Raw genomic sequence first — 12,515 nt, 5'->3', positions numbered from 1 at the left:
CGGTTAGATTTGGCATATCAAAGAACCCAAATAATTCAAATTTTGATGAAATCAAAGGAAGTTTAATTTTGGACCCTTTTGACCTCAATATGAACCAATTTGATAGCGGGGTCCACAAATAAAAAATCTAAATACATGGTTAGATTCAGCATATCAAAGAACCCCATATATTCAATTTTTGTTGAAATCAAACAAAGTTTAATTTTGGACCCCAATTTGGACCAACTTGAAAACTGGGCCAAAAATCAAAAATCTAAATACATGTTTAGATTCAGCATATCAAAGAACCTCATATATTCAATTTTTGCTAAAATCAAACAAAGTTTAATTTTGGACCCTTTGGACATTAATGTAGACCAATTTGAAAACTGGACCCAAAATTAAAAATCTAAATACACTGTTAGATTCGGCATAACAAATAAATAAATGTGATCAAAGATTTTACAAATCTAATGCGCCATACTGTGCAATTAAAGATTACTTCTTGAAATTTTTCAATATTTGAAATTTGAAAAAAAAATAATATTTGAAGAATAATTCTTTTTAATTTCTGAAATCTGAAATGAGAAAAAATTGGCCCCCCACAATTTCTTTTTATCCCCCCCCCCCCTTTTCCCCCAAAAAAAATTCTTTCCCTCAAGATATGGTCATAATCTCAATTCAAATTTCCAATGGAGTTGGCAACCATAATTACCCATTTAAATTTACCATAGTGCTAACTTAATCTATTTTATAATAGAATTAATAAAAATATAGTGTCAAATCTTTCATATGGATTTTTTTGTAAAAAAAAAAGATGAAAACATTTGCAGATATTTTTACTGGTCTTCCTTTATAAATATGCATTTCTTTAAACATAATTTAAAAGCAGTGTAAGGGAAGTAACCAAAACGTTGTATTTGGATTACCTCCCTTACACTGTTTTAGATTATCTTTATTGTTCATTAACCATTACTTTATACATAATTTAAAAGCAGTGTAAGGGAGATAATTTCAATGATGTATTTGATTTATCTCCCTTACACTGCTTTAAATTATGTTTTGTACTAAAGTATTTGTCCATTAACCAGGACAACCTTGTTTTTCCCCCTTTTTTGCCCCTAATTCCTAAACGGTTTGAGCCATAACCCCCCAAAGCAAATCCTAACCATCCCTTTGTGGTATGGAAACTTGTAGTATAATTTCAGAGAGATCCATACACCGTTCCACAGTTATTGTCTGGAAACTAGAAAATGCTCATTTTTTGGCCCCTTTTTGGCCCCTAATTCCTTAACTGTTGGTACCATAACCCCCAAAATCAATCCCAACCTTCCTTTTGTGGTATTTAACCTTATGGTCAAATTTCAAAAAGATCCATTCACTTAAACTAAAGTTAGAGTGCGAAAACCAATATGTATTCGGACGACGACGACGCCAACGTCATACCAATATACGACCACAAAATTTTTTTGCGGTCGTATAATAAAAATAGAAGTAACAAAACAAAAGCTTTAACATTCTCTGTTTAGTGTATATATATATATATATATATATTTAAATCTATTTAATAATATAAAGGATATAGATTATAAACAACTATTTTGCTAATGTATAAATCATAAACAAGGTTTAATATTCAATACAAGTTTCAGGAATTTGATGAAAGTATTATCCTGTCTTTGTAAGACAAGTGGATAGACAGACACAAGGATAGACAAAGATAATACATCTGGTTTATGAAAGACATATAAAAACAATAACAGTATTTTCACTTGCCAAACAAAAATCATTAATACAATAACATTCCCAATCGATTTCAAATAATATCCCAAACAACTATCTACCAGCTAACCCTAACCAATATGAAAGTTATCAAATATATGATAATATCATAATTTGATAGATAATTGCAAGTTTATACAAAAAATCATCTCTTTGCAATGAACAAAGTGTCAATAAACAAACATCAATACACAATAAAAAACAAAAAGAAAGATTAATAAATTATTCAATCTATATTATTACTTGATTTAATTCAAGTGACTGAGCAGGGTTTAACTATTTCCCTAATCATAGACAAGTTCATCTATAGACCCGTCTTTTGGGGTACAATTTGCAAAAGGTATTTCAACCTTATTGATTTCCTTTCTTAAACAGCTCAATGAATTTTCTTTAAAGATTTTCCTTGAAAATTTTACTAAATGCATATTAAATGTAACAAAAGGTTTAGGTAACATTAATGCAAATAGATCACACACCAAATTAGACAGAATAACTTTCATTCCATACCATACCTTTATATATTGTCATTTTTTCTTTTTCTTTCCTCTGTATTTAGGTTTTTCTAAAGGGGGATAAGGTGAGTGCGATGGTCACACTCTCCTTTTTTTGGGGTTGTTTTATATATTTACCATCTTATTATCTACTATGATCTATTATCTTTTCTGTATAATTTTTTTCTGTAACGTTTAAAACAAAATTCAACTTAGATTTACATATTTACATGTAAGCCATATTATTTGAAACTAATATTTTTATCACAGATTTTTTTATATATCACAGACATTTGAAAATTATGCAATTGAAATTAAAATAACACATTGTCATCATTGTCACTTTACTCAACATATACACACACCATACACTCAGTTTTTTTGTATTGACTTTTTGTGACATTGAAAGGCGATTAAAAATCAGTAATAATAATTATAAGGCAATCATCCTCATCACACACATCTTCAAATAGACTGTCCTTAAGCAAATTAAAATGTAAGCTCCACCAGATCATTTGAAAGAAAATTCGTAAGGGTTCCGCGGAACCCAGTGTCTCGCCTACTTTTGCTGTTAATCGCAGGCTCAACAAAAATGAGGAAAAAAAATTAAAAAAAATATTCCTCTCTATACTATCTTTTGATTGTAAGTAGCCTCTGTCCAAGTTTGGTAAAAATCCAGGATAATTTATGAATCTAATAAATGTTTTAAAAACTTAAACTGCAGAATGTATGTAATGTTGACTGGAAGAAAAACTAAGTCCATTTATAAGTAAAATACGGAAAAAATGGAACAAAATTTTATCAAAATTTCCTTCTAGATACTAGCTTTTGATCATAAACAAGCTTCTGTCCAAGTGTGGTACAAATCCAGGATAGTTTAAGAAAGTTGTTAAAATTTTAAAAACTTTAACCACAGAGTGAATGTAATATTTCCTGGCAGAAAAACTAAGTCCATTTATAAGTAAAATACGGAAAAAATGGAATTTTTTTTTTACAAAATTTACTTCTGGATACTATCTTATGATCATAAACAAGCTTCTTTCCAAGTAGAAATCCAGGATAGTTTAAGAAAGTTGCTAAAATTTTAAAAACTTTAACCACAGAGTGAATGTAATGTTTCCTGGCAGAAAAACTAAGACCGTTTATAAGTAAAATACGGAAAAAATGGATTTTTTTTTTTTACAAAATTTACTTTTGAATATAATCTTATGATCATAAACAAGCTTCTGTCCAAGTTTGGTAGAAATCCAGGATAGTTTAAGAAAGTTATTAAAATTTCAAAAACTTTAACCACAGAGTGAATATTTGTGGACGCCGCCCACGACGACGCCGACATGTCTCGCTTTTTCGACAAAAGTCGAAGGCTCGACAAAAATTGATAATAATTGTGACTATAATCAATTTCTCAATTATACATACCGGTAGGTTAGAGAATACATTGTCATGTTTTACTAACATTTATAAAGCTCCGAGCAAAGTTGACTATCTTAAATATTTAAAAATACATTTTCAAGAGTTGTTGGGCCAATATAGAACATAGTCACATCTTTATGTGACAATTCTAATTAAATATTGCAATCACCTTGTCTGTCTAACAAATATTTTAGTCACACTATTCACAGAAACTACTACATATTTGGTCAGCAGCTCCACAGTGATTAGGTGTAACGTATGAGCACTTTCAGGTCTACTTCCTATTTGCCAATATCGTATTTCCTGAACTATAAGTCTATGGGGATGATAGGTCGAAGGGCTGATTATTGGACAAAATTGTGAAAAAATCTCTGGATAGGTTGAGGTGATGGATAAGACAAGGGTCCAAATACAATCCAATGATGAGTATTGTTAAGTATAAGCTCAAGAAAGATATGTTTTTTTTGGCAATATGTTGAACCTAACCCTCATATAACAGTTAGCAAAAACAGTTATCATATGGCTAACTGTGGAAGACCCTCATGGGTAGTAAAGGTTGTTAAACATCCCAATAGTAGCAGTTATTGTGGTGAAAGAAAATAAACTCCAATTCCAAAAGGACTAAGAGTACGTAACTGAGAATCAGTGATCTGATTAACCAATATAAGTCAGTCAAGCATAATATGTAGGTTTGAAGGACCTTCTTATGCATTATGCTACTTCTTCCAACAGTGGACTTGCATACATCCTGGAGAATGTTTTTGTAAATTATTTTACAAAAGATATACAGTATTCTGGATAGGCTTGTGTGTCATTGAATATGACATACTCGAGTGGTTTGTTAACATCATCAACACCAGAATCAAAGTTCAACATTGATCCATCACTCCTTTGTGGTAAAACACGCATATTTGGATCTCCTTTACAGTATTTACCAGTTAAAACATTACTCAGGAAAATCTGACTGACACTAGTTGTAGTTCCACCTGGAGAAACCCAGTTTCTTGCGGAGTAAGATGCATCATTTGCAAAGTATACACCATATCCAAACCATGTACCTACAAATAATAATAATAATTAGTAAAAACATATAAATCTGTCAAATTCAAATAAGCAAGCTATAAAAGGTCCTGAAATGACAAATGTAAAACAATTAAAGCGAGAAAACTAAGGACCTGATTTATGTACTAAACAACAAAAGAAAAACAAACATGATAAACAGCAACAAACGACAACCACTGAATTACTGGCTCCCGACTTAGAACAGGCACACACAGAATGTGGTGTATTAAACATGTTTGCAGGCTCCTGCATATATAAAGGTATATGTTTACCCTTTCTGTTTATTTATTAAAGTTTCCAGCCATAAATGCTATAAATGATGGGATAGCAAAAACTGCCTGGCGTGTCAAAAGGGTTTACATTATGTTATCAAGATCTTGAACAAACGTATTCTTTGTTCCTTAGTAGTGCTCTGAAAATTATATTTTAAAATAAATATGGCATTCATATGATGCAAATTATATATTCTGTAAATTCTGAAATTATTTGTGCATATATAGATCATTGCAATTTTTTTTTTAGACAAAAATGTGAGATAAATTATTGCGATTTTGGGAAAAGCTGCATACAGATATATGTATCAGATACATGCATCAGAATGTGATTTCTTATTATTGTGATACTTACTAAGTCACATTATTTTCATTAATAAAAACCTCACAATAATTTCTGAATAAAAAGTACATCATTACTTACCATTTTTACCGCAATAACTTCTATTATAACCATACATTATTATACTTGGTACTGCATCACTCCCAGTTCCATGCCAGAGTTGTTGTTCAACCACAACATTTGAACCTTGGTTCTGATCTTTTATAAGCTTTCTTTTTGCTGCGTACATCTGGTACAAAGAAATATTCTGGATTCTTTCAATCTAAAATTAATTAACAATTCTTTCATATATTAAATCTACTGCAGTTAAATTGAATAATAATTTTATTTCCAGTGAATAATCTTAAATTGTACAAGATTATACAGTCAATTAACCTGAAATAACTATTTTCATCCATTTTTAACTTTAAATGTGTACAGACATTTCTTGCTCCAAATAAATGAAATGGGAATACAGATTAAAGGTTTCAAAGAACCTAAAACTCCCATGTATGGTCAAATTACGCCATTTAGATATTTATTTTAACCTTTTGCAATCAATTTTTTCCCCTGAAACAAATTGTTTATTTTCAAATTTACAGCATTGAGTTGTGTTTTGTGAAATCAATAAATAAGTTTTTCTTCAGTGCCAGGATCACATTTATATATAACAAGAGTGCAAACATAGTTGACCTATTGCTTATAGTATTTGAGAAAAGGACCAAACTACTTAACATTGACCAATGAACCATGAAAATGAGTTCAAGGTCAGATGACACCTACCAAACAGACATGTACACCTTACAATCATTCCATACACAAAATATAGTTGACCTGCTGCTTATAGTATTTAGGAAACAGACCTAATCATGTAATACGGTCAAGGTCAGACGAAACCAGTCTGACTGACATGTAGACCTTGCAAATATCCCTGTTTTCACATAAACCAAATATTAGTATCCTATTTCTCATGATAAGAGAGAAATTCACATGACAAAAAAAACTATCCAGTTTTTTTAGCAATCACTGAATTATGAAAATGAGGTCAAGGACAATGGACATATGACAGACTGAAACTTTGTAGAAAATACAAGGTATGAAGCATCCAGGTCTTCTACCTTCTAAAAAACAAATATATATATACAAATAGTTTACACTGTTCCCACTTGATTAGCATTCCTATGTCTCACCATCTGCCACAGTTTACAAGAATTATTTCTAAAATAACCTCTAGAAAATTTAGTTAAATCTTTACTATTCTCAATCAAAACATTTCAAATTTCTAATTTATATTTTTCTCATTGGCTACTATTTACAGTCAAGCCCACCATCGTAAATGATAAGTCGTAACTATGGAGTGAAATGCTACATTTACTTGCTGAAATCAACAAATGTATGATTAATTCAATAGAGTCGAAAATGAAACAACACCTACCTCAAAATTACCATTTTAATGAGATATTATCTAAATTTTGATCATACAAGTAACAGAATAACCTTAAGCTTGAGAATTTTCATTTTTGTCACGTCATTATAAAAATCAGAAGATGTGGTATGACTGCCAATGAGACAACTCTCCACTAGAGACCAAATGACGTAGAAGTTAACAACTAAAGGTCATCATACAGCCTTCAATAATGAGCAAAACCCATAAGGTATAGTCAGCTATGAAATGCCCGAAATGACAATGTTTTAGACATAACGTAAAAGAGCCAAGAACATTCAAGAAACTTTGCAGAAGATTACATTATTTCAATTTTATAAACATTTTTCAAAGCTCTATTGTATTAATTCTTTTAGTTATGCAATATAATAGGAATAACACTTCATTATTCTTTTTTTCAATTTCAATTTTCAAAGAGCGAATTGGACATAGTGATTGTAGATAGGTTACAGTACATAGGGATTCAAGTTAGGAGTACATTGTATCAGCCATTTATAAGTACATTTTGAATCAGGGCTTATCAAAGATAAATCAAGAATATTATCATGGTGTTGTTTACAATGTGAAAGGAGCACAAGATATTTAAATTTTAATTTACCATCAACTGATGATATTTTATTTTAATTTATTTTGCTATTTAACAATATCAAATAATGTAATAAACTGTTAACACAGAGAAATGTCTCGCCTATTTGTTATTTTGATAATGCAAATGTTGAAATTAAAATAGCAATACTTTAATATGTAAGTTATGCAAATATTCAAAGTCAATGAACCATAACTGAAGGTACAGGGCTGAACAATCTCCATGGAAATGAGATGTGCCAATACTAATACAACTGCATACCAAATACCACTGCAATCTCATAAGTTGTTCCCTTTAAACAAACCAAAACACAAACATTAACTTGTAAGCTATGTAAAATTTCAAAGTCAATGAACCACAATGAGGGTGTGGGGTTACATAATCTCCATGGAAATGAAACTTTCAAATGCCAATACATTTGCATACCAATTATCATTGACTTAACATTACATGTATTGGTTCATCTTAAACTGACCTAATCACAAACTAATACATACAAACTAAGCAAAAGTTTCAAAGTCAATAGACCATGACTGAGGGGGCGGGGCCAAATAATCTCCATGGAAATGAGATATGCAAATGCTTATACAACTGCATACCAAGTATCACTGACCTACCACTAGTGGTTCCCCATAAACTGAGCTAATCACAAACTAATACATGTAAACTAAGCAAAAGTTTCAAAGTCAATAGACCATGACTGATGGGTCGGGGCCACATAATCTCCATGGAAATGAGATATGCCAATGCTTATACAACTGCATACCAAATATCATTGACCTACCACTAGTGGTTCCCCATAAACTGACCTAATCACAAACTAATACATGTAAACTAAGCAAAGTTTCAAAGTCAATAGACCATGACTGAGGGGGCAGGCCAAATAATCTCCATAGTAATGAGATGTGCCAATGCTAATACAACTGCATACCAAATATCATTGACCTACCACTTGTGGTTCACCATAAACTAGATCTAATCACAAACTAATACATTGTTGACGCCACCGCCGCCGGAAACAGCATACCTATGTCTCGCTTTTTGACTCCGTCAAGGCGAGACAAAAACCTATCATTTTGCTATACCCATTTTTTTTATTTTTACTAATATGTACAATTTATAGTATTGCTCCAGGCAACTTAATGTTTGGTCTTTAGTAAATGGCAACTCTGTTCCAACTTTTAGATAGTGACTCTGGCTTTACATCCAGTCATTTCACATAACAATTTACGAAAAAAAAATATGACAGACATGAACCAACAAAACAACCACTGAATAACAGACTCCTGACTTGGGACAGGCACATAAAGAATGTGGTGTGGTTAAACATGTTTGTGAGCACTCAACCCTCCCCTAACCTAGAACAGTAGTGTAACAGCACAACATAAGAACAAACTGTTTAAATCAGTTGCAATTGGCTCAACTCAAAAGATCGGTATGAAGCACAAAAACCATAGACACAAAGCACTGATATAACAGTACTTGCAGTTACTGAAAACTAGTTCAAAGCCAATTACAAATAATCAATAAATCATGTTCTCCTAGACTAAAGTATCAGTCTATGAAACACACAAACTTGTGTAATGCCCAAAATATAAGTAAATAGTATCGACAGGATGTAGGATCATGAGTTATAATAACTGTATATGCAATCATAGGTTTGAACGTTGTTTTCAATTTAGACTTGTTTATATTTTTTCGTTTGGGCTTGTATTATATCTGCCTTCGGGTTTATATGATCCGTTCATCCTATTTTGACTCTTTCAAAATTCAAGAGTCTATCCTAAATTGAGGTAAATTATATGGCCTTCCAAATACCGTTTCAATTCCTAACATCACTGAAGAGACATTAATTGTTGAAATCCGGATATGGTGTACAAATTTTTGCACCTCATGTTTGCGGTATACCATCTTTTCCGCAAGTTTATTGTTTTCTGTTTGGTAATAATTTAATAATAAGATCTGTTTTGTTACATCTTGTGATCCGTTTATTTGGCAATTGCCAATGGCAGTCAGCAAGGTTTAAGAACATCAGTTGTTCGACCTGCTAGTCAAATGCGTTTTGTTAAAATATACTTTTTCACTCATTTGGTCTTTTGGAAAATGTTGTTTGTGCTGTATTTAGACCCCTCTACCAAGAAATTTGTTTTGCATGCACACGTATAAAAATTGCGGTTTTTATCCAACGCAATCATAGGTTTGATCGTTGTTGTCAATTTAGACTTGTTTATATATAGCATATATAATTTGGGTACAATGCAAACTGCACACAGTCTCAAAATATCTTATTAAATATTTTAGTTCCATTAAGCAAGATAACAAACACATACTGTAAATTCAGAAATTATTGCGATGTCTTTATTAATGCGAATAATGCGACTAGGTGAGTATCGCAATAATAAGAACTAGCATTTTGATAACGAAAACATAGATCTATATGTAGATTTTTCTGAAAACGCAATATTCAAAATCGCATTCTTGTCCATTTTTGAAAAATCGCAATAATAAATGCACGCAATAATTTCTGAATTTACAGTATTCATTCTTTTTTCAGCAAATAACAGTCTTGGCAGAATAATAGATAGATAGATAGATAGTTTATTAACGTCTCACCATTAATATACACAATAAAATATATACATATATCATAAAAACATAAATAGATATTAATGCCATTCTTAAAAGAATTATGAGAGACAAATATCAACAATTATTCTAATTTCTATGACATACACATTTTATTCAATATTCTTCTTCAAGTTTGCTTCCATAACATCTTGGCTTACATCTAGAAACTGATAAGAAGGGCCGGTTGAGAACAAAACTTTACTACAAAAGATATGATTTCAGCTTCCACATTGCAGGGTGTGAACTTTCCATTTCTATGTAGCAATATTCCAGCAGCTCCTGCATATGGAGTACATGTCTCCCAGTTGATACAATATTCGAGAGCTTGCATTGCCTATCATGATTTCCTTGATAGAGGGTTGCTGTTTACAAGGAAGCTATCAAACCAAGAGTTCAAAGTGATGAAGTTGAAATCATCCATCTGCTGAATTTGCTTACCCTTTTTGAGTACCTGAGATCACCCACAGTTTTGGTGGGGTTTGTATTGCTCAGTTTTTAGTTTTTAGTTTTCTATGTTGTGTTTTGTGTTCTTTTGTTTTTCTATTGGCATTGTCAGTTTAGTTTCGCCTTATAAGTTTGAATGTCTCTTTAGCATACCTGTCAACATTGCAAAATACACATGGGGGTTTTGTGTGCAAGATAGTTCTTATAGTCATACAAAACCTTCAAGGGGGCCTTCAAATGTATTTTAATGATGTTTTTTTTTTTTTTTTTGCTTCTTCATTCTTTTACAATCCTATAGCCACATGATATAATTGGTTGTTTTGTTTAAAATTATGGACAAAATTGCTCTTTCAAAATTTCCATTTGGAAGCTTTCATGGGGGAAATCCCCCGCAAATAGTGACAGTTGGCAGGTATGCTTTAGTATCTTTCCACTCTCTCCTACTTTCACTTTCTATTTACACTCACCATGGTAAAATTGTGACTTAATTTAATGTATCACTTACAGATTTTGTACTTTAGCGATTTTCTCTACTGTTTTTATCCTGATCACAGTGCCCTAGGCACCTTAATATGTTGACCTAATTAAACCACTGCAGCAATCCCTAAAGTGTTGTTGTTTTAACTAATGAAATAGCCAAAATCAGCCCTTTTGTCAAGGTGAGCTTAAAATGAACTTAGCAAAACTACTGTGAATTGAAAACTAAAAAGACAGAGCAAATGGCAAAAATATATCTATCAAAAGAAATTCTTCATAGAGAGGGAAGGTTTTAGGTTAGTATGAAGGACAATATCATGGTCAAGGCAAGGAAATAAATTTAATGACATATAAACTTACTTTTGTAACTTTGAAAGTTGAAGCATTAAACTGAGATTTGTAATGTCCATTTAATACAGATGTCTTAAACATTTTTTCCACATCCATGAATTCTTGTGAGTAGTTCAACAGTGTTATAACCTTCAAATTCTGATCATTATTATCATCCCATTTGGAAGGAAGATTAAATGTTTCTGCATCTGATTCAAGAAAATTAAAAAATATGCAATATAGAATTAGTCCAAATTAAAAAAAGAAAATTTGGTTGTAAATCAGACTGTAAATAAAGTTAAAGGTTTTATTAGTGGATCAGTAATAGTTATCCCATGAGGACGCGGTGTGTCAGTGTAAGATCCCCCCCCTCCCCCCCCCCGATGGCCGCAGGCCAGAGGGTGATCTTACACTGACACACCAAGTCCGAGTGGGATAACTATTTTACATCCCAGCTCTTCTAGACTATATGAAAAAACATATACGCTTCATAACATCTAGTTCAGAATGCCATACAATAATTATAATATACTTTATATATAACTATATAGTATATATCCTTTATGAGCACCGGATACAATGTTTAAATATGTTAAATTAACAGCGACTCTGTATCCAGTCGTCCTGGTGTAGGGGTATGAATCGTGGCTTCATATGCTTGAGGTCTTGAGTTCAATTCCCCGCATAGACACTGAAAATTTAGAGGATTTTTTCTACATAAATTTTGAAAGTTAGTCTTTATTCCGCTTAAATATTACTAAGTTTTATTGTGTGTTCGACATTCCCGCCAAAATGTTACAGAATAAAAGAAAGCATGCAGAACAAAGAATCTCAAGGTAGGGTGATCTGGTAGGGATGATCCAACTCTGATCACCCCTGTAGAACAAAGGAGTTGGGATGTAATTTTGGAGTGAATTGATTTCAAATTACAATCCTTTTAAATATTGCATTTGAGCAATGTTCAAAATTAATTTTCAATATAAATTCAAGCAAAACCATACTTTTTTGCTCATGCAGTGACCTATAGTAGCTAACTTATACCAGAGAGTTGTCTCGTGTCAATCATACCACATCTTCTTACTTTTATTTTTACTCAATCTTGAAACAACTAAAGAGTGAAAAACTTGTGCACTCTATTTCAGGTGGGTCAACCAAATCTTGTGCATATATAGTGAATAAAGGCAAATGACTTTAAAATTCTATTAACTACACTGAATCAGTGTTTTCATGAATTATTGAATATTTTTATATTTAAGAGGGACCAATATCCAGCTGTTGTAATGTG

The 12,515-nt window shown here is 31.7% G+C and overlaps 1 protein-coding gene across 1 annotated transcript in view; it reads right to left on the bottom strand.

Annotated features, from left to right (window-relative positions):
- Positions 1–1,700: 1,700 nt before the first annotated feature.
- The window catches only part of LOC127734141 (protein mono-ADP-ribosyltransferase PARP14-like), an 89,878-nt gene continuing 79,063 nt past the window's right edge, over positions 1,701–12,515 (bottom strand). Inside the window, exons 23-25 of the mRNA XM_052243824.1 lie at positions 11,261–11,439; positions 5,424–5,604; positions 1,701–4,723 (exon numbers count right to left, since the gene is read on the bottom strand). Of these exons, the coding sequence (XP_052099784.1) occupies positions 4,434–4,723; positions 5,424–5,604; positions 11,261–11,439 (650 nt within the window). The 3' untranslated portion in view covers positions 1,701–4,433. The remainder of the gene's footprint in view (positions 4,724–5,423; positions 5,605–11,260; positions 11,440–12,515) is intronic.

The sequence above is a fragment of the Mytilus californianus genome, unplaced genomic scaffold (assembly GCF_021869535.1).
Source record: "Mytilus californianus isolate M0D057914Y unplaced genomic scaffold, xbMytCali1.0.p SCAF_3, whole genome shotgun sequence".
Lineage (NCBI taxonomy): Eukaryota > Metazoa > Mollusca > Bivalvia > Mytilida > Mytilidae > Mytilus > Mytilus californianus.
This window is presented reverse-complemented; position numbering and strand designations above follow the sequence as displayed.